This window comes from Argopecten irradians, chromosome 1 (assembly GCF_041381155.1).
Source record: "Argopecten irradians isolate NY chromosome 1, Ai_NY, whole genome shotgun sequence".
NCBI lineage: Eukaryota > Metazoa > Mollusca > Bivalvia > Pectinida > Pectinidae > Argopecten > Argopecten irradians.
In genome coordinates this window covers 62495281-62519271 of record NC_091134.1, presented here as the reverse complement: position 1 = coordinate 62519271, position 23991 = coordinate 62495281, and the positions used below count along the sequence as shown (strand labels likewise).

Here is a 23991-nt window from a genome sequence, read left to right as displayed (position 1 = left end):
TACGTATTTTTCTCAGTACTACTTCCGATTTACTTTTACAGCGCTTTGCATGAAAACAAAACAACACGAGGAAACAGTTTTTGTCAATTTTTCCAACGTTTGTTAGAAAGAGAAGGGGATGGAGATTGCGTCATTTTGTTTCGTGGCAACTAGTCGTATCATCAACAATAACCATATGTAGTGTTATGCGTTAATGTTTAATTTCAGAAATGATTCAAATGTTTATTGATCACGACGACACATGTTGCACATGATGGGCTATTTATAGGCCCATGCACGTGTATGAGTTACTGTGTAGTAATTATGCTACAAACAACATGGATCGCTATCGTCTTAGGAGTTTGGTCTTCTTTGTATTTACTGGATGCATTTTTCAAGGTAAACATCTTTTTGGAATTAAAGATGCTCCACCGCCGACAGAACATAAATGACATTCGCCATTTGAACAATAATTGGTGTTTAATCGTGTATATATATATATGTCTAATTAACACAAAAAATAATATAAAATAATTTATTTTGCTTTTGGTGCATGCGCAATCAGTGCTGCATTCTATATAGGATATAGTGCCACGGATTTTTTCCGGGATGCAATTAATTATTTTTAATATTTTTATCTTGAAGTAAAATTAGAAGCTCAAACTTTTCAATGGTGGTAATGGTGTAAAGTAAGTAACTTTTGTAACTGAAGAAAAATACTAAATCGTCTGCTCCTGTTTTTGATAGTGAAAAAATACCATTTGTCAACGATGGAGCATCTTTAACAATAAGCATACCAAACATAATAAAATTATTTTCAAAAAAAAGGGGATCTATTTTTGATCTCATATGTCTGCTAAATACATTTGGATCATATCATTAATTCTGGTTTTGAACCAAATTATAATACTAAAATACTCAAGGAAGACCTAAAAAAGATGTAACTTGTGTAGACCTATAAATGCACTGAAGTTACAGTTGTTAAGGTATAATCCAAATTGTTCAGATGCTAATACTGGCGTTATGTATGAAAGTTTGTCAAGAAATTCTGATCATTATGACACTTCTTATCTGAAAATGTGAAAGTCAATGTATGACTTGATCAGACAACTGAATGTAAACGTTCTCTATGCTGATATTTTTTTAATCGACATAAAATACAACATTTTTAGCTCACCTGGCCGTGAACTTGTGTCATGGCACAGTGTCCATCATCCTTCCATCGTCTGTCCGTCAACATTTCCTTTAAATTGCTACTAGTCATAGAGTTCTGCATGAAATGTAACCTAATTTGGCCAGAAACATCCTAGTAGGAAGGGGAACAGAGTTTGTATAAATTTTGGCTCTGACCCCCTGGGGGCAGAAGGGCAGGGCCCAATAGGGGAAATAGAGGTAAATCATTTAAATCACTACTGGTCTTTGAGTTCTGCATGGATTATAAGTATATTTGGCTAGAAACATCCATGGAGGAATTAGGGGAACAGAGTTTGTATAAATTTTGGCTCTGACTCCTGGCCGGAAAGGGCGAGACTCTATAGGGAAAATAGAGGTAAATCCTTTAAATCGCTAGTTCTGCATGGATTGTAACCAAATTTGGCCAGGAACTCCTTTTGGGAAGGGGAACAGAGTTTGTACAAATTTTGGCTCTGGCCCTACGGGGGCAGAGGAGCTAGGCCCAATAGGGGAAAAAGAGGTAAATTCCTTAAATCGCTACTAGTCATACTATCCCAACTGAGAACGACGCGTGTATTTGTTGAATGAGTGTAGCTAGTTATTTATAGACATGAGTACTGTCAACAAACACAATCGTAATTGTTACAAATACTGTAAAAAATTGTATAACTTGCACATGTGTTTTTGGCGAGGGTCACCTCGCCATTGTGATTGTGGTTGCAAAATTCTCTTACAGTCAATTTCCTCAATATGATTGGCTTAGAAATTGCTCGCAGATACCAGCGCTCCCAGCGGCAGTGTATTCAACAACTTTGATTTTACCGGGAATTTTAAATAGCAAATTTTGAATATGAAAGTTACTGAAATAAGCGTATCTGTAACGTTGAAATAGGAATAGTATATTACGGCTTTCATATCCTTACTATATACACTATCCAAAAGATCTTCTGTTTGAAAATTTTCACCTGATTGTTTACAAAGTATCTAGACTTTTCGTCCCCAAAATGGTGTTTACAATGAATGAAGACGTTTCGTCCCAAAAATGCTTCGCTCCGAAGCTGGTTCCCCCCAGACGTTTACTCCCTATTAGAGACGGTTATTCCGCAACGGAAAAAAAAAGAAATCAATATTTCACCTCGAACATCAAAATTAATACCATAATGAATTTTGTAATTTGAATCAAATTTGTCTCGGAGCAAATACATTCCATGGCGAAATGGAGATGCATTTATCACGGCTGTGGGCCCTGCAGGTAGGGCGTTAGAATTGTACCTGCTGCCCCTATTGCATGATCGTAAAAGGCGACTAAATTTAGGATCTTATCTTTTCTCTTCTTCCTAACTGACTTTATCTTTCCTAATGCCTCCCTTGGCACCGCCTCACTTTTGGCCTTGAGTTGAGCGTTCGCCCCTGTGAGGAAGGCTCTGGGTTCTGTCCCCTGGCCGAGACACACCAAAGTCTATAAAAGTGGTAGTTTCTGCTCCTGCTTAGCGCTCAGCATACAGGGAGTGGGACGACTGGTTCGCCCGTTGTCAGTATAATGTGACCGGGTGGGGTGTGTTGCTTTGTGTCTTCGGCGGCATGCTTCAGTGATATAGCACTATAAAAAGGGCAACAGTTCCACTATACAAGAAGACACAACACGAACATACCGCAGTCTCCCAGTACACTCACCTCACACAACATACACGCAACACACCGCATACATGGGAGGCCGTCCTTACATGACCATAGCTGTTAATAGGACGTTAATTAATCAAACAAACAAAATTATCACGGCTGTGTTATGGCACATGGCCTTACAACAATGGAAGAAAGACAACTCTAACAAAATTTGGACAAACTTGGTCTACTGATAAAATAGCACGTGACAGACGAAGGTGGCGTAATCTTAAAACCAACGGCAGTTAATAAGGTATGAATATTTACCACATCCATAATTATTGATAATTTCATAAGCACATGTAAAAGCACGTTCAGAGATTACCACTAAACCATACTTATAAAACATTTTAGTTATTTTCACCACAGGAGCTTGACGTTCTGATCATATACATACAGCATATTCATTTAACTAGGTAATACGAAGTAAATTTTTGGCCGAATGACAAATCATATATGGAATGTTCATATAACTCGAAGTGATATGTTTTATTTTGAACTACTAGATCGACGAAAATGTCGATTTCTTTTTCATAATTCTTCCGTAAAACCTCCGTAAAACGGCACTTAAAAAGCTGTTTCAATTTGTAAAAATGTAGAGAAAACTGTTAATTGTTTAGCAATTATCCTGAGTTATATTTTACCAACAAGCATCAGAGATTAGCAATTAAAACTTACATAAACATATTCCCGACTCTCAGTTGCATTGTGTGATCACTCGAGCGGAACTAATCTCTACCACCTGGCACAGTCTTAGAATGCAATCGTACAAAAGCCCACATGATCACTGTTTTTAGTGCGATTACATCTTAGGGTGTGAACAATGTCATTTCAGTAATTACTCTGTTAATACATTTATTGTTTCCTTATGTTTTACAGAATGTCAGCATGCATGTATCATTTCAACTGGAAACATTCTAGGAGAAGAATTGTGTGAACAAAAAGAAGTAATTTTCAACTGTGGAAACTTAATATATTGTAATCATTTTCAATCCGAAAATAATTACTATCATCATCTTCAAATTCCTTATTGTGAATTTAACTGTAATATGATTTAAGCATATACCTGATATTTATTTATATTCTTTGACATGTACATGCTTGAAATGAAATGAATAAATAAAAGATTATTTAAATTTAAAACACAATATGACATTAGCTGTTTATATTTTTTGTCAAAAACATATTAAGCTTAATTATCGTTCATAACACACTAATCATCACCTTCGAGACAATTTAATGAAAATCAATTAAACATTAATTTGTATAACACAGGTCGTCTTATGTTTTCCCCGCCTTGACTATCAATGTTCCCTGATCACCCTGAAAGTATTGATTTTACCTTTTTTTCGGTCACCACATGAACTGCCTTTAAATCAATCACACCAATGAGACATACATTTACTACATTTATTATAACACTGTAAGGCAATTCTGCAAGATCAGCGGACATTGTTGATTTACCTTGAATATCAACATGCAGAGTATGGTACCATATGTTACAGGGGAGGAGAAAATGTAGCGGCAAGACCGGGATTCGATCCCGGGACTCTCCGAACACTAGCTGAGTGCTCTACCGACTGAACTACCTGGTCATCGATAATCGACCCAGTCCAGTCCCACTACACTCCTCCCTCCTTTTTGAATACATACGAGATCCTTTCAAACACCACAACCGTTGGTAGGAGAGAAAAAATGTAGCTCTTCCGACTGAGCTACCTGATCACCGATAATCAACCCAGTCTGATCCCGCTACAAATATTTATCTGGTTATTTTATCTCCCTTCCTATTTTCAATCTACCTTTATGACTTAGAATATCTTACCTGGTGGAAAAGAATATTTTGTCTTACAAATCTTGACAAATTATGCACACTGTGATTGTTGCAAGCTAAACTACGTATCCGCTAGCTGATTGCTGTTGATTGTTAATGATCTCAAACACACTAATTACTTATTGTGCCAATTTAAGTAAATATATTCTACTCTTTTCAAATATTCCTGTGTAATATCTTAAAACATTGATATGTGCACGGAGTACGGCGGACCAGACCGCCGATGTTTTGGACATCTGCTAGATATTTCAGTTTCAGGTTACGGTGGCCAATAAAAGAAAACAAACAAAAGTACCTGCGCAAATTATACCAGTTTTTACGGTATATGATATTGGAATATATCCCAAACTTTTTATCATATTATTTGCCAATAACACTGTTATGATATCAGAAATATCTGATGGTCTACAACAAATGTTACATGAATTTTAACAATATTGCATAACATGGAAATTAGAACTTAATATCAGAAAGAAAAAAATTGTGATATTCTCAAGACGTAAATCGGTACAACAACACCAGTTGATGTTATGGAATACAGAATTAGATTTATAAGAATTGTTTACATATCTAGGTACAGAAAATAATGTTAATGGTAGCGTTTTTAAAGAAAGGGAAAAAACCTGCTGAACAAACAATTAAATCGGTGTTTGCTATTTATAAGAAATAAAGGAATGTATCTCTTCCTGTTCATCTTAAACTGAAAATATTTGATTCACTTGTAATGACAGTTTTATTATACTCATCAGAGGTATGGGGATTTGAAAATAAAAAATGTAGAAAAATTCATTTGTAATTTTGTAAAACAATCCTGAAGTTAAGAAAGTGTACAAACAATTTCATGGTCTATGGTGAGCTAACAAGTTATCCGGTTTGAATTGAAGTTCGGATACAATGTAAATCAATCAACTTGCTGTTTTACAAAATAATAATTACAAAACTTGTTAAGAGTAGACCAATTGACCAATTTATTCAAAAATCACATGGTGATATTGATAAGTCTTCAAGAGGACAGACATATTCTATATTTAAGACATTTTGACATAGAAAAGTTTGCCTCGTCTTTCTCTGCTGCAAAACAATACTTGTTAACTGATACTGTGGTCACAGGAACTTGATGACAATAGTCATTAAGAATGGATATTTTCATTAACATCAAATTAACAAGGAAAATGCTAAAGGTGTTATAAAATCATTTGACATATAACATCATAGGAAATATTAGAATTGGCTTCCAAGATTTTAGTATGTGTCTCTTATTTTACACCTTGGTGTCCAAGGAATCCTCAAAAGTCCAAACTGGAAGGAACACCAGCCAAATTTATTTCTTATTGTACAAAACTACAGTAGTATTGACCTTAGAAATATATTCCTCCTATCCTCGAGACCGAGCCATTTAGTACTTTCAGTACTTTGATTTTCTTAGGGCTGAAAATTCTGGGAAAAAAAATCTACTATCGGTATATTTTGCGCATTCAAAATTTTTGGGAAAAACAATGTCCAGGGAACCACAAATTCAATGTAATTTCATTGCAAAACATTCACGATAAATGCTTGACAACTTGCACACAAAGAAGTGTTGTATTTAGAAGAAATAACATAATATAATTGCACTGTGTTTGTTTTCTTTTATTGGCCACTGCCGTAACTGAAACAGTGAAATATATCTTGCAGAACATGTCAAAAACATTGGCAGTCCGCCGTACTTGGTACACATGTCAATGTCTGGAGATATTACACATGACTATTAGAACTATTTGAAAATATTATAATCTAGTTACTTAAAATTGCCACAATAAGTTATAAGTGTGTTTGAGATCATTAACAAACTTTAAAGAGCAATAGGATAGCAGATACGTTGGCATGCAATAATATCACTACCTGTACTGCACCAGATCCAAGCTGATGGCTAATTTTATAACAGTACGATTAAAAATGCCACTAACCTTGTAGCCTGTCAATTTTGCTGTAATATTATTACAAACCACTTATTGGAAATCCTAAATATAGGACAGTTTAGGACTCATCTTATAAATCCCACGTGTGTTTTGACTTTTTTGCACACGGCTCTTCAGCCGGGACATGGTATAGCAGTTCCCTACATAATGAGCATCGCTAGATCTATAAGAAGTTTTACATGCATTTTAACTGGAAAGAGGAAAATTTGTTAAAATATCTAAAATAAAGAAATACTAGTCAAGTGAATGTTGATGCAATTTGAAGAATATTTGTTTTGTTTTTAAGTAGATATAGACGCATTGTCGATGATATATAGATCGGTTGAGCTAACTAGCCATTCAGTTTCGTTTAGCTGGATGAGAGGCCGGAGCGTAGCATTCAGTACCAATTTACCTGTGGATTTGGCGACAGTACTCGAGTCTATAAATAACACGGCTACAGTACACTCATTCTATACATCGATACAAGTCAGCGGTAGAGCGGTAGGGGTTTATATAAACGCGTCGTTCTCAGTTGGGGTAGCACGTCTGTAAGAACTTATTGGCTTTGTTGGCCCTGGCCATGTAAGAATTATACCTGCTGCCCCTATTGCATGATCGTAAAGAGCAACTAAATTTAGGATCTTATCTTTTCTTTCTTCCTACCTTACTTTTTTCTTCTGAACATTTCCCTTGACACCACCTCACTTTTGGCCTTAGTTTAGCGCTGGCTGAGATACACCATAGTCTATAAAAGTGGTAGTTTCTGCTCCTGCTTTAGGTAGCGCGGGGTGTGTTGCTCAGTGTCTTCAGTGGCATGCTTCAGTGATATAGCACTGTACTTAGGGCAAGGGTTCCACTATACAAGAATATTTAAATTTGCACGTCACTTTTACTATATAAACTAACCAAGGCAAAGTGAAGTATATGACGGTATAACTGACACCCAAATCGTGACCATTAATTTATGACGTCACTAATGTTGACGTGGTGAAGTCAACTGATCACCGTCAAAAGGGCTGTTCCATCTTGTGGATTAAATCGTTGTTGATAAACGGTTTTCCTGGTCTAACATAAACAATGTTAATGCAAAGACATTAAAGTGAATTGATAATGTGAATGTAAGCATTAAACTATCTTCCTATGGCATTTATGGTCTATATAGATGCCATATCTTTGCAGACAATCATCTCATTATAGCGCGCATTATGAAGACTGTCTGCAAAGCTCTTGCATCTATATAGACCATAGATGCCATAGGATGATAGTTTAATGCTTAATGACACAACACAAATATGCTACAGTCTCCAAAAACACGGTTCATGCATATATGGGAGGCCGTCCTTACAGGACCCTGGCTGTTATAGAACATACAGTTAACAAACAAATTATTCACTGGGTAAACTATGCCTATATATAAGTGTGCATGAGCCAGGTCTGAGCTTATTCCACCTGATTATATGGGATTATGTCGGACGATGTAATGTTTCAGTAATAACCTCAAACTTTATTGGATTATTATTTATGTATAGAACAGGAAGCATTATAAGATTGATCTTCTTTGTTTTTAGTCCCATAAATCCTGGAGCAGAAACTACATTCACTTCTTGGATAGGACTGGACTAGCGATTTCCATCTGTCAGTTACGATGGTACTCCACATTCCTTAATCGTACATTTCTTCGCATCGGTCAATGGCGTCCCAATTTCCTGAAGGCTTGGTTTACATGTGGTGTGGTATTTGGACTTCTGGCAATGTTGCTGTCCATGTTCCTGCTAACTCTACTGGTGATCAACACATTTCGGAAACAGCCTGTGGAGCAGCAAGTCCTTACTCCTGTGGTAGGTGTCAGCATTGAAATAGTAGAAGTCCTTATTTTACAAACTTATGTTGGAACAAATTATCTCCTCCTCCTCCCATTTTCAGAGTTATGTCCCTTTGTTAAATTATGTTAAAGAAGGGGTATGTTTTATTGAATAGATTGTATTGTATTTATATATAATTACTACATGTGTAGTGAACCGTTGATATTCCAGACACGTTTGTTCCCAGCATAAACTGTCCAGATTACAAATTTTCCAGACTCCCTAGTTATGTGTACTTAGTCAATATGTAAAGTAATGGTAATCTGGTCCGTGACATTTCCATCCAGGCTGTGAGTTTTCTGGACTATTGTCATACAGAATACCTGGGGTGCACTGCAGACAAATTGCAACATCTATTGTGATGACAAAGGTTTTAATTGAGTCATGGTAAACTTTTTTGTAGATGCCAGGAATAAATCTGCCAGCCAGTCAAGTGTCGTACTACCTATTGACGTTGTTAGTCTGCGGTATTCTACATGAGGTGGGGCATGCTGTAGCCGCTGTTAGGTATGTAATTCTACATCACTGTAAACCATTAGAATTCATCGTTCATAACGGTTTGATTTGTTTAATTTTACATCCTATGACAGCCATGGTCATTTAAGGATGTGCTAGGTTTTCTGGAGGAAAACCATATTAACTGGAGAAAAACCACTGACTAACAGTCAGTACCTGGAAACTGCCCATCATTGGATTTGAATTCACTATAACCAGAGGTGGAGGGCTTGTGGTATTATGTTGGGACATCTTAACCACTTGGCCACCGCAACCCTCACTCATGACCGTAAATTCCTTGGAATGCATTTCAACTACAAGTTTTTAACTATCAAACGCAAACTTAAATCTCTGTAAAAAGAATTGTTTATTTAAAAATATGCATGTACCATATTCAACCCAAAAAGTGCTCAGGATGTTTAAAATATTGAAAAAATGACAATGTGCTTAATAAGACGAAATCATTGCAAACCTATACAGTTTTGATAGTTTTGGTCTTCTACCCTGGCAATTGAAATGAGGCCCCAAAAAGGGGAGGGGCGCTTATAGGGACATGGTTGCTTATTGGGTCAAATACGGTAGTTGAAAAATTCAAAATGTGATTGTATTTAAATGTTTACTTCCCTAGAGAACAAGTGCGTGTTAATGGATTTGGACTGTTCCTGCTCATCTTATACCCTGGTGCCTACGTTGATTTGTACACGGATCACCTACAGGTTGTCTCCCCTATACGACAGCTCCGCATCTATTGTGCTGGGGTGTGGCACAATTTTGTGATAGTGATATTCTCTGTGATTATGTTGTTCCTCCTGCCTTACCTCTGGGTACCGCTGTACACCTCGGGCAATGCTGTGGCCGTCACATATGTTACACAGGTAGGAGGTGATTTATAGAGAGGCTTTCCCTTTAAGATAAAGAATCTATTTGGGAATCTGAGCAACGGTTTTGAGCAGGGGCTATTATATTGCCAGTATTGGTACCCTGTAAGAAATTGTGGAATAGGGGCTATAATATTCTAGTAAACTATCATGAATGTTTGTAGAATCTAATCAGTTTGTTTTTTCATCAAAATACAAAGAGTTTCAGGATCTGAGCTACAGGTTTCAATCAAAGTCTTTTGTCTTTTAACTTCAGTACAATAAATCAGCTGTAATACAATTTTTTTCAGAAGAAATATTCCATTAGATAATAATGACCAATATATCCTGAAATTGACTACAGCATGTTGACAATGTTTGATATCTACTGTTCAGAACTCGGCAGTGTCAGGTCCACGTGGCCTCAGTGTGGGAGATTCCATCACTAGTATCAGTGGATGTCGGGTACGTAACCTTGACGACTGGACTGGCTGTATTGGCGGGAGTATGCGACAGTCTTCACTTGGACATTGTATGGCTATTGACCTTGTAAAAACTTTAGACACCAAAGACAGAAGTAAGTATTCAGATATCTATATCATAACTATCATTCAGAAGAGATGATCTCAACAGGTAGGAGGCAGGTAGACCACTAACTTAATAATCACAAAAACACCTGCCTCCTGCCTGTTGGGATTGTCTCTTCTGAATCATAGTTTCCCCTACATTTTCAACCCCCTGCATACCTCTGATTATCCAGGCAACGGGCAGAGGACCCATTTATTCACCAGTCAAGCAATGACAGCGTTTGCTCTACTTCTTGAATATATCATTGCTAGATGCTCCCAAAATATAATAATAGATGTATTACACTAATAGATAAAGATCGGAAAAAATTAATTTTCATTACTAGGATATAAAATGTACAAGCCTATCCACATACAGTCAAGACTATAATGTAAAGTATCGATACCCTATCATGTAGGCATATTTATACATTATTATTAAGTCCTGTTGTTATGACAACATCTTTGTTTACCTCCTGTCCAGGCATATACAGTACTGGAATAGTCTCTTTATAAATTGAGGGAATGAGAGATTAAAACTTGAGGTATTTGCCATAGGTTAATGGTTTTTCTCCAGGAACCCCAGTTTACCTCGACCACTAAAACCTAGCATATTGTAACAAAATAGGCCTAGTGGCCTGTGGTTTGGGCATATATCTGATCAGGTATTGGATCTAGGTGTTCCAGTTTACATTTAAGATACAGTGTTTAAGATGTAACAAAACAGGTTAGTGGCCTGTGGTTAGGGCATATACCCGATCAGGGATCGGGTCGAGGTGTTCCAGTTTACATAAACGATACTGTGTGGTAGAGAATATTTGAAGATTCTGACATAAATAGCGCTAGGACGTAGCGTGGCAGTTTTATGCTGTGGACATAAAAATATAAATGCTGAAGATTCATTGTTAAGATTTGAGAGTGATTGAAATAATGTACAAGTGCATCATGTCACGATCTCGATATTTCCGTCAATACACAAACATGACTAGTGATTTGGAATGTGTTCGATATAAGATTAAGTAATCAACATTACATTTAAATCAATGAATGTACAAACCCATGTGTTATTTATCTAGCTGAGATACCGTCGATTTCATTGTTAGACGACTTTATTTAGCTGTAAATGTCGTTGACATTCATGTGTTTGTCACTGACAACTTGTTGTCAAAATGACGTAGTCAGCGTTTTGGAGTGTATTCGTTGTAGAAATATTGTAAAGAATGTCTGTTATGATACTTAGATCGTTTTATTGTTTATGATGATTTGTGTATTTGATTTAGGTACAGATGCATTGTATACGATGTGTATTTTTAAAGTATCGGAGGGATTATAATATAGTTTCTTTGCGTAAGGTCTTGGGGGTGTGTGAGACAGGCCAACCGAGGCTTTCAGCCAATCAGCAGGCGGCCCGGCCTCGCCAGAGGTCCAAAGGTTATAAATAGGAGTGAGCACAGGGCCTTGTCACTTCTGTTTCAACAGTACCAGCGAGCGGTCACTACGCTCTCACAGGATGATAGCGCCAGACGAAATTGGTTATTTCTTATGTTAGGATTAGACACTCACATGTTTTAAGAGTACGGCTCTTAGCCTCTATGAGTTGTCTAAGTATTTATTTCTTGGATTATTTGGTTATAGTATATGAAACTCATAAGTTTCAAGAGTGCGGCTCTTAGTCTCTATGAGTTATCATTATACATATGTATTTTATGACAAGCTTAGGGAAGACTCTCAGAAGTTTCAAGAGTACGGCTGTTAGCTTTGTGAGATTACTGGAATTATGGAAATCGTAATTCTTATTTGACACATGTTGTGACTTTCTCAGTTATATAATGTATTCTTTCACTTCTATTCAAATCGCCTTTCGTCCGTCGTCCGTCCTTCCGTTCGTCCGTCTGTCCGTCCGTCCGTCCGTCCGTCCGTCCGTCCGTCCGTCCGTCCGTCCGTCCGTCCATCCGTTAACAATTCTTGTTACCGCTATTTCTCAGAAAGTGCTTAAGGGATCTTTTTCAAATTTCATATGTAGGTTCCCCTAGGACCCTAGTTGTGCAAATTGCATTTTGGGACCGATCGATGAACAAGATGGCCGACAGGCGGCCATCTTGGATTTTGATAGTTAAAGTTTGTTACCGCTATTTCTCAAAAAGTGCTCAAGGGATCGTTCTCAAATTTCACATACAGGTTCCCCTAGGACCCTAGTTGTGCATATTGCATTTTGGGACCGATCGGTGAACAAGATGGCCGACAGGCGGCCATCTTGGATTTTGATAGTTAAAGTTTGTTACCGCTATTTCTCAAAAAGTGCTCAAGGGATCGTTCTCAAATTTCACATACAGGTTCCCCTAGGACCCTAGTTGTGCATATTGCATTTTGGGACCGATCGGTGAACAAGATGGCCGACAGGCGGCCATCTTGAATTTTGATAGTTAGAGTTTGTTACCGCTATTTCTCAAAAAGTACTGAAGGGATCTTTCTCGAATTTCATATGTAGGTTCCCCTGGGACCCTAGTTGTGCATATTGCATTTTGGGACCGATCGATGAACAAGATGGCCGACAGGCGGCCATCTTGGATTTTGATAGTTAAAGATTGTTACCGCTATTTCTCAAAAAGTGCTGAAGGGATCTTTCTCAAATTTCATTTACAGGTTCCCCTGGGACCCTAGTTGTGCATATTGCATTTTGGGACCGATCAATGAACAAGATGGCCGACAGGTGGCCATCTTGGATTTTGATAGTTAAAGTATGTTACCGCTATTTCTCAAAAAGTGCTGAAGGGATTTTCCTCAAGTTTCATATATAGGTTCCCCTAGGACTCTAGTTGTGCATATTGCATTTTGGGACCGATCGGTGAACAAGATGGCCGACAGGCGGCCATCTTGGATTTTGATAGTTAAAGTTTGTTACCGCTATTTCTCAAAAAGTGCTGAAGGGATCTTTCTCAAATTTCATATACAGGTTCCCCTAGGATCCTAGTTTTGCATATTGTATTTTGGGACCGATCGGTAAACAAGATGGCCGACTGACGGCCATCTTGGATTTTGATAGTTAAAGTTTGTTATCGCTATTTCTCAGAAAGTACTGAAGGGATCTTTCTCAAATTCCATGCATAGGTTCCCCTTGTACTCTAGTTGTGCATAGTACCTTTTAGGACTGATGCATAATGCCTTTCGGGACTGATCGGTAAACAAGATAGGCAACCGGCCGCCATCTTAGATTTCATTGTTGAAGTTTGTTACCACTATTTCTTAGAAAGTACTATAGCGATCTGTCTCAAATTTTATATATAGTGTGTTTGAAAAAGTTTGAAAAGCAGGGAAAAGATCCCTCTTTCCATTGTTAGACCCAGATCATTCTTTGGTGGGCGCCAAGATCCCTCTGGGATCTCTTGTTACTGGCTTGAGTCTTTTATTATACTGAATTATTTCCGGATAAGCAATCGTTGAGACTTGAAGTCTTAACCTACAGATCATAGAAAATATAAGGTTAGACGGAAACTGCAACCTGGGTGCTGGTTACTACCTGCACGTTACTAAGGAATACTTAGGAATACCGCACCCGGGTCTTGTTTCTGTCACATTATATTTAATGACCCTGGACATTATTGAGATGTAATTACATTATAAAATTTAACCAATATTACCAATTTATTTACCCAATCTGAATTTCTTTGTGTTTGTTTTTCAGATTTATCCCTATCTGGCAAACCAGAGTCTCTAGACTGCTGTAATGGCACCAGTAATACTCACCTGTGTTTTAAATTCCATGTGAAAACCTCGCCAGAAAATGTGAGTACGGTTAAATGTATTTTTAGCCCACCATCATCAGATGGTGGGCTATTCAAATCGCCTTTTGTCCGTGGTCCGTCGTCCGTCCGTCCTTCCGTCGTTCCGTCCGTCCGTTAACAATTCTTGTTACCGCTATTCCTCAGAAAGTGCTGAAAGGATCTTTCTCAAATTTCTTATGTAGGTTCCCCTAGGACCCTAGTTGTGCATATTGCATTTTGGGACCAATCGGTGAACAAGATGGTCGACAGGCGGCCATCTTGGATTTTGATAGTTGAAGTTTGTTACCGCTATTTCTCAAAATATGTAGAAGGGATCTTTCTCAAATTTCATATACAGGTTCCCCTAGGACCCTTGTTGTGCATATTGCATTTTGGGACCAATCGGTCAACAAGATGGCCGACAGGCGGCCATCTTGGATTTTGATAGTTGAAGTTTGTTACCGCTATTTCTCAAAAAGTGCGGAAGGGATCTTTCTCAAATTTCATATACAGGTTCCCCTAGGACCCTTGTTGTGCATATTGCATTTTGGGACCAATCGGTCAACAAGATGGCCGACAGGCGGCCATCTTGGATTTTGATAGTTGAAGTTTGTTACCGCTATTTCTCAAAAAGTGCTGAAGGGATCTTTCTCAAATTTCATATATAGGTTCCCCTAGGGTCCTTGTTTTGCATATTGCATTTTGGGACTGATCGGTCAACAAGATGGCCGACAGGCGGCCATCTTGGATTTTGATAGTTGAAGTTTGTTACCGCTATTTCTCAAAAAGTGCTGAAGGGATCTTTCTCAAATTTCATATACAGGTTCCCCTAGGACCCTTGTTGTGCATATTGCATTTTGGGACCGATCGGTCAACAAGATGGCCGACAGGCGGCCATCTTGGATTTTGATAGTTGAAGTTTGTTACCGCTATTTCTCAAAAAGTGCTGAAGGGATCTTTCTCAAATTTCATATACAGGTTCCCCTAGGACCCTTGTTGTGCATATTGCATTTTGGGACCAATCGGTCAACAAGATGGCCGACAGGCGGCCATCTTGGATTTTGATAGTTGAAGTTTGTTACCGCTATTTCTCAAAAAGTGCTGAAGGGATCTTTCTCAAATTTCATATACAGGTTCCCCTAGGACCCTTGTTGTGCATATTGCATTTTGGGACCAATCGGTCAACAAGATGGCCGACAGGCGGCCATCTTGGATTTTGATAGTTGAAGTTTGTTACCGCTATTTCTCAAAAAGTGCTGAAGGGATCTTTCTCAAATTTCATATACAGGTTCCACTAGGGTCCTTGTTTTGCATATTGCATTTTGGGACTGATCGGTCAACAAGATGGCCGACAGGCGGCCATCTTGGATTTTGATAGTTGAAGTTTGTTACCGCTATTTCTCAAAAAGTGCTGAAGGGATCTTTCTCAAATTTCATACACAGGTTCCCCTAGGACCCTTGTTGTGCATATTGCATTTTGGGACCAATCGGTCAACAAGATGGCCGACAGGCGGCCATCTTGGATTTTGATAGTTAAAGTTTGTTACCGCTATTTCTCAAAAAGTGCTGAAGGGATCTTTCTCAAATTTCATATATAGGTTCCCCTAGGGTCCTTGTTTTGCATATTGCATTTTGGGACTGATCGGTCAACAAGATGGCCGACAGGCGGCCATCTTGGATTTTGATACTTAAAGTTTGTTATCGCTATTTCTTAGAAAGTACTATAGCGATCTGTCTCAAATTTTATTTGAAAAAGTTTGAAAAGCAGGGAAAAGATCCCTCTTTCCATTGTTAGACCCAGATCATTCTTTGGTGGGCGCCAAGATCCCTCTGGGATCTCTTGTTGGTATGTGTGCAACCATTAATAGTTAATACTATTACTAATCTCTATTGAAATTTAAGAATAACAAAGATACAGTTTTAGTAAAAACTCCATTAGCACAGTTCATTATTTTCTATTTGCATATTACTGAGCTATCTACTCTCAAGGGTAGGTATTGAATGTTATGTAATGTGATTGTAAACATAATGAAAACAACATATTTTGTGCATGCAAATTAATGATGTTGTGATCGATTCCTACATACAAGAGCAGATGACTCTGTTACATGGCAAAGATGAAAATTGAATCCATACAGATTATCACTTGAGGTACAGTTTGATACGACACATTGTTTCTATCTCTGGATCGTATATAATATTGGTTAAGAATATAGACTTATAAGTTGATCATAATCTTATATGTGCCATAACTGAGCAAAAATTTTGACACATTTTTTCATTAGTAATCTATTGAAAACCATAAGATTTGATGAATTCAGCTGTGAAAATCATTCAAAGGTATGGACAAACATGTATGATGCCTTATAAACGTGGGTTACAACACAGAATTTTTGCACTGTAGTTCTCATTGTTATGCTTTACATGTGTTTAGATGAAAACATATTTGTAGATGTCACTTTAAAATTATTAATAACACCATAAAAATGTTAAATAACATTGTAGATCACAACTTGGCTTCATGATCTGACCGTATGTACTAATTATTTCACTACTGTAGATGCAAATATAATGATTTAAAAATTTAGAAATTTGACCATGTGATTTAAAAATTTAGAAATTTGACCATGTGCATTGTAATTCTTAAATTGACGATAACTTTTGACGGTGAATAACATATGAAAAGCTTTTCTTGATTTGTGAGTATGAAAATTGTAGCACACATAACTTTAATCATTATACATTGTATCCATAATGCTTTTGATTGAATAGCAACATACAAGGCTGTGAGTTGGCATTTTACTAAAATAGAATGAAGATAGTTAAAGATTGAAGCTCTATTGAAAGTTCTTGGTAATCATACACAATTTAGATTCTTATATCTTACCATTTAATTAACTTAGGTTTTGCCAATATTTTAACCTCCACATGTACTTTTGTGTAAGTTTGTGCTGAGTGTCTACTCAGTTAATCTTTATGAATATTCTGGTACGTAGTCATCTGTGGAGCAGGTATGTATAGTGTTGGGGTATGGTAATGATACAGCGGCCTCTGGTTCTGGTGGTGGTGTTTCTGGTACTGCTGCTGAAGATCTTATGTTGCTGTCAACATTTACCATCAACTGTCAAGTCTCGTAAAAAAAATAGGAAAGAAGTTGAAATTATACAATACATGTATTATAAATATATCTGATAATGAAGAATTTGAGACAATTCTTTCTACTTGTCCAATGCAGTCTATTAGTCCTGAGATTTGTCCATAAATTTGATCCATATGTTGGATATGAGTAGTGAAAAAGAAACTCTTTTAGGCTTCTTAGTAAATTGTACCTATAGTGAAAAAAGCTTGTGCCAGTATAAAATAATTCTGCTTGATAAAAAAGTAGTCATGATATAATTACATACTTATCATGACGATGAAGAATATATTAATACCAGCTCCTTCAATCATTCCAGTGGAAACTTAATGGAGAATTGGAGATAACATATACAGTCCAGCAGCCTGGTTATCAAAAATTCCTGGGAACCCATCAAAATCTTTTATTTCCTACTAAGTGGGTTAACATTTGTACACCAAACACAGAAATGACACAAAGTGAGACTTTGGACAGGGACATACTATTGTTATATTGAACTGTTCATCCTTTGTGTGAGGATTGTCTACTGTATACACATAATTGGAGTACATGTGTCGACACACGTCAGTAATGAATTATCAGAACTTACCTGGTTTTGGCATTTCGCATTATGTGGGTTTGAAACAAAACTAAAAGTACCCAGGGGACTTGAATATTGTTTTGTATTACGTGGGTTCGTTGTTTTGTATTACGCGGGTTCGTTGTTTTGTATTACGCGGGTTCGTTGTTTTGTATTATGCGGGTTCGTTGTTTTGTATTACGCGGGTTCGTTGTTTTGTATTACGCGGGTTCGTTGTTTTGTATTACGCGGGTTCGTTGTTTTGTATTACGCAGGTTCGTTGTTTTGTATTACGCGGGTTCGTTGTTTTGTATTACGCGGGTTCGTTGTTTTGTATTACGCTGGTTCGTACTAAATGGGTAATAAGTACAATGATATTGAAAGGAATTTGTAGGGGATTTCAACTCCATTCGTATAAAACATGATTTTGTAATATTGTAGTTTGTATTAAGTGGGTTGGACTGTATTCAACTATAAACTATTACTGTCTTGGTTAGTTATAGACTATTGATTCACTGATATCTTCTCTCAGTCATAGTGTACATTTATGAGATCCTTTTTGAACTTCCTGCATGATTGTGGCAAAAGGTTTTATGAGTAAAAACATAAATTACGGTTCTCACCTGTTACATAATATTAATCTGTAATACATTACAGATAAATTATTAATACAATTGTTTTCTGATATCATCTTATATGTCATGTCTGGAGCCAAAGATGATATCAGAAAATTTTAACAAAGAGTCTTCTGACATAATTTTTCTGATTACTGTTCCACAAAGTTCAGATATTGGTGAAATATTATGTTGATTTGATTAGAAGTACACTCTGATGTTGATGTTTTCCCAAAGTTTCATGCAAATACTATGGTGATTTAATCCATTTATTTCAAGTTAATGACAAACAGACAACACCATTACAACTAAACAATCTTCATTCACAATTGGTAAAACAACTAAGGTACTTTTCAATTTCCCATTATTGTTACCATTGGCACTTCATTCAGATTTTAACATGCATTCTATTATATTAATATCCTGTGTTTCTATTTCAGAAATTTGCCTGTTTACCAGCTCGTTCAACCACTGATCGGCCGATGTGTAAGTTCCAGAGTGACTGTTACATCCCTAATGTAGATATGGTCTGTGTTTATCCTGCATTGGACAACCATACTCGACTCCTCCAAGTGTTCCATAGCAGGAAGTCACCTCTACTGTTCCTGGGCCATCCCCTCGACCTTCATTACTCAGGTACACTATATACTACAGGTGTTCCATAGTAGGAAGTCACCTCTACTGTTCCTTGGCAATCCACTCGACCTTCATTACTCAGGTAGGCTATATACTACAGGTGTTCCATAGTAGGTCACCTCTACTATTCCTTGGCCATCCCCTCGACCATCATTACTCAGGTAAGCTATATACTACAGGTGTTCCATAGTAGGTCACCTCTACTGTTCCTTGGCCATCCCCTCGACCTTCATTACTCAGGTAATGATATATACTCCAGGTGTTCCTTAGAAGGTCACCTTTACTGTTTCTGGGGCATCCCCTCGACCTTCATTACTCAGGTAATGATATATACTACAGGTGCTCCATAGTAGGTCATCTTTACTGTTTCTGGGGCATCCCCTCAACCTTAATTACTCAGGTAATGATATATACTACAGGTGTTCCATAGTAGGTCATCTTTACTGTTTCTGGGGCATCCCCTCAACCTTAATTACTCAGGTAATGATATATACTACAGGTGTTCCATAGTAGGTCACCTCTACTGTCCTTGGCCATCTCTCGCCCTCGTTACTCAGGTGATGATATATACTACAGGTGTTCCATAGTAGGTCACCTCTACTGTCTGCATCCTCGACTCATTATATGATATACTGTGTTCCATAGTAGGTCACCTCTACTGTTCCTTGCCATCCCTCATTACTCAGTGTATATACTACATGTGTTCCATGTAGGTCACCTCTACTGTTCCACCTCTACTGTTCCTTGGCCATCCCTCGACCTTCATTACTCAGGTAATGATATATACTACAGGTGTTCCATAGTAGTTCACCTTTACTGTTTCTGGGGCATCCCCTCGACCTTCATTACTCAGGTAATGATATATACTACAGGTGCTCCATAGTAGGTCATCTTTACTGTTTCTGGGGCATCCCCTCAACCTTAATTACTCAGGTAATGATATATACTACAGGTGCTCCATAGTAGGTCATCTTTACTGTTTCTGGGGCATCCCCTCAACCTTAATTACTCAGGTAATGATATATACTACAGGTGTTCCATAGTAGGTCACCTCTACTGTTCCTTGGCCATCCTCTCGACCCTCATTACTCAGGTGATGATATATACTACAGGTGTTCCATAGTAGGTCACCTCTACTGTTCCTGGGCCATCCCCTCGACCTTCATTACTCAGGTATGCTATATACTACATGTGTTCCATAGTAGGTCACCTCTACTGTTCCTGGGCCATCCCCTCGACCTTCATTACTCAGGTACGCTATATACTACAGGTGTTCTGTAGTAGGTCACCTCTGCTGTTTCTGGGGCATCCCCTCGACCTTCATTACTCAGGTAGGCTATATACTACTGGTGTTCCATAGTAGGTCACCTCTACTGTTCCTTGGCCATCCCCTCGACCTTCATTACTCAGGTACGCTATATACTACAGGTTTTCCATAGTAGGTCACCTCTACTGTTCCTGGGCCATCCCCTCAACCTTCATTACTCAGATACGCTATATACTACAGGTGTTCCATAGTAGGAAGTCACCTCTACTGTTCCTTGGCCATCCTCTCGACCTTCATTACTCAGGTACACTATATACTACAGGTGTTCCATAGCAGGTCACCTCTACTGTTCCTTGGCCATCCCCTCGACCTTCATTACTCAGGTAATGATATATACTACAGGTGTTCCATAGTAGGTCACCTCTACTGTTCCTTTGCCATCCCCTCGACCTTCATTACTCAGGTACACTATATACTACAGGTGTTCCATAGCAGGTCACCTCTACTGTTCCTGGGCCATCCCCTCAACCTTCATTACTCAGGTACACTATATACTACAGGTGTTCCATAGCAGGTCACCTCTACTGTTCCTTGGCCATCCCCTCGACCTTCATTACTCAGGTAATGATATATACTACAGGTGTTCCATAGTAGGTCACTTCTTCTGTTCCTTGGCCATTCCCTCGACCTCCATTACGTAGGTAATGATATATACTACAGGTGTTCCATAGTAGGTCACCTCTACTGTTCCTTGGCCATCCTCTCGACCCTCATTACTCAGGTGATGATATATACTACAGGTGTTCCATAGTAGGTCACCTCTACTGTTCCTGGGCCATCCCCTCGACCTTTATTACTCAGGTATGCTATATACTACTAAAAATTATATATGATCACTCATAATATTATATTTTTATTAAAGATTAAAAGGACAATGTATGGTTTGGGCGCTTTTAGGTCTCCAAATTCATCAAACTTTTTAACCTGTTATTGGATATCAAATATTGAGTGCATCTTGATAGAATAGGTATGATAGTTATGTATTATTCCAGCTGTAGTTTCTATCGTAAGTCAATTTTGGCCATTGTTATCCCCCGCCCAACGAAGTTGGCGTGGGATATACAAATGAGTTCCGTCCGTCCGTCCGTCCGTCCGTACGAATGGTTTCCGGAGCATAACTCTAAAAGCAGTAGAGATATTTCCACGAAACTTCATACACACATTGGTCTTATGGTCTAGTAGTGCCTTTTGCTATTTTTAGATTTTAATTTTTTGCATTTTTTCCGTAACCATGGAAACATTGCTGAAAATATCATATTTTTGTACCAGGTTCGTTTCCGGAGCATAACTCTAAAACCAGAAGAGATATTTCCACGAAACTTCATAGACACATTGGTCTTATGGTCTAGTAGTGCCTTTTGCTATTTTAAGGTTTTCACTTTTTGTACTTTTTTTCTGTAACCATTGAAACATTGCTGAAAATGGCAGATTTTTGTGTAAGAATCGTTTCCGGAGCACAACTCTAAAACCAGCAGAGATATTTCCATGAAACTTCATAGACACATTGTTCTTATGGTCTAGTAGTGCCTTTTGCTATTTGAAGGTTTTCATTTTTTGCACTTTTTCCGTAACCATGGAAACATTGCTGAAAATATCATGGTAAATGGTAAATGTTACTTTGCAAAACTCCACCCATCTTTGTGTATATAGTCTAATATAAATGTCAAGGCTGTATACCTGATTCAACAATTGCAGCCCCGCTCTACTTGAATTATACTCCATCTTTCTTTAGCTCAACTTCCTTTTTCCTGTTTGTTTTCATACACATAAGTCTCCACAATCAAACTTACTTTAGCTTTGATATCTCCATTGGCGGGGGATCTGAATGACTATGTCCTTGTTTTCAAAAATTTTCATATAGAAACCATTGAGCGCATCCTTGAACAAACTGATATTTCTCCTTAAGATGTTTCTAAGGTACCTTCATTTTCTGAATAAATGTTAAGTTTGTTCAAGATTGTGCTCTATTTTTTAGCCCACCATCATCAGATGGTGGGCTATTCAAATCGCCTTTCGTCCGTGGTCCGTCGTCCGTCCGTCCTTCCGTCCGTCCGTCCGTCCTTCCGTCCCGTCCGTCCGTCCGTCCGTCCGTTAACAATTCTTGTTACCGCTATTTCTCAGAAAGTACAGAAGGGAGCTTTCTCAAATTTCACATGTAGGTTCCCCTAGGGCCCTAGTTGTGCATATTGCATTTTGGGACCAATCGGTCAACAAGATGGCCGACTGGCGGCCATCTTGGATTTTGATAGTTAAAGTTTGTTACCGCTATTTCTCAGAAAGTTTTGAAGGGATCTTTCTCAAATTTCACATGTAGGTTCCCCTAGGGCCCTAGTTGTGCATATTGCATTTTGGGACCAATCGGTCAACAAGATGGCCGACTGGCGGCCATCTTGGATTTTGATAGTTAAAGTTTGTTACCGCTATTTCTCAGAAAGTACTTAAGGGATCTGTCTCAAATTTCACATGTAGGTTCCCCTAGGGCCCTAGTTGTGCATATTGCATTTTGGGACCAATCGGTCAACAAGATGGCCGACTGGCGGCCATCTTGGATTTTGATAGTTAAAGTTTGTTACCGCTATTTCTCAGAAAGTACTGAAGGGATCTTTCTCAAATTTCATATGTTGGTTCTCCTAGGGCCCTAGTTGTGCATATTGCATTTTGGGACCAATCGGTCAACAAGATGGCCGACTGGCGGCCATCTTGGATTTTGATAGTTAAAGTTTGTTACCGCTATTTCTCAGAAAGTTATGAAGGGATCTTTCTCAAATTTCATATGTTGGTTCTCCTAGGGCCCTAGTTGTGCATATTGCATTTTGGGACAGATCGGTCAACAAAATGGTCGACTGGCGGCCATCTTGGATTTTGATAGTTAAAGTTTGTTACCGCTATTTCTCAGAAAGTTTTGAAGGGATCTTTCTCAAATTTCATATGTTGGTTCTCCTAGGGCCCTAGTTGTGCATATTGCATTTTGGGACCAATCGGTCAACAAGATGGCCGACTGGCGGCCATCTTGGATTTTGATAGTTAAAGTTTGTTACCGCTATTTCTCAGAAAGTACTTAAGGGATCTTTCTCAAATATCATATGTTGGTTCTCCTAGGGCCCTAGTTGTGCATATTGCATTTTGGGACCAATCGGTCAACAATGATGGCCGACCGGCGGCCATCTTGGATTTTGATAGTTAAAGTTTGTTACCGCTATTTCCCAGAAAGTACTGAAGGGATCTTTCTCAAATTTCATATATAGGTTCCCCTAGGGCCCTAGTTGTGCATATTGCATTTTGGGACCAATCAGTCAACAAGATGGCCGACCGACTGACGGCCATCTTGGATTTTGATAGTTAAAGTTTGTTACCGCTATTTCTCAGAAAGTACTGAAGGGATCTCTCTCAAATTTCATATGCATGTTCCCCTTGAACCCTAGTTGTGCATATTGCATTTTGGGAGTGATCGGTCAACAAGATAGCCGACTGGCGGCCATCTTGGATTTTGATAGTTAAAGTTTGTTAACACTATTTCCCAGAAAGTACTGAAGGAATCTTTCTCAAATTTTATATGTAGGTTCCCCTACGACCCTAGTTATGCATATTGC

The 23991-nt window shown here is 38.2% G+C and overlaps 1 protein-coding gene across 2 annotated transcripts in view; it reads left to right on the top strand.

The window, feature by feature from the left end:
• The first annotated feature begins 27 nt into the window (after positions 1 to 27).
• The window catches only part of LOC138304589 (membrane-bound transcription factor site-2 protease-like), a 29380-nt gene continuing 5416 nt past the window's right edge, over positions 28 to 23991 (top strand). Inside the window, exons 1-8 of one of the 2 annotated variants that reach the window (XM_069244757.1) lie at positions 28 to 378; positions 8157 to 8426; positions 8854 to 8957; positions 9574 to 9820; positions 10199 to 10379; positions 14051 to 14151; positions 17126 to 17140; positions 18879 to 19074. In XM_069244757.1, coding sequence (XP_069100858.1) covers positions 283 to 378; positions 8157 to 8426; positions 8854 to 8957; positions 9574 to 9820; positions 10199 to 10379; positions 14051 to 14151; positions 17126 to 17140; positions 18879 to 19074 — 1210 coding nt within the window. In that variant the 5' untranslated portion in view covers positions 28 to 282. The remainder of the gene's footprint in view (positions 379 to 8156; positions 8427 to 8853; positions 8958 to 9573; positions 9821 to 10198; positions 10380 to 14050; positions 14152 to 17125; positions 17141 to 18878; positions 19075 to 23991) is intronic. The other variant, XM_069244762.1, reaches the window with a different exon arrangement.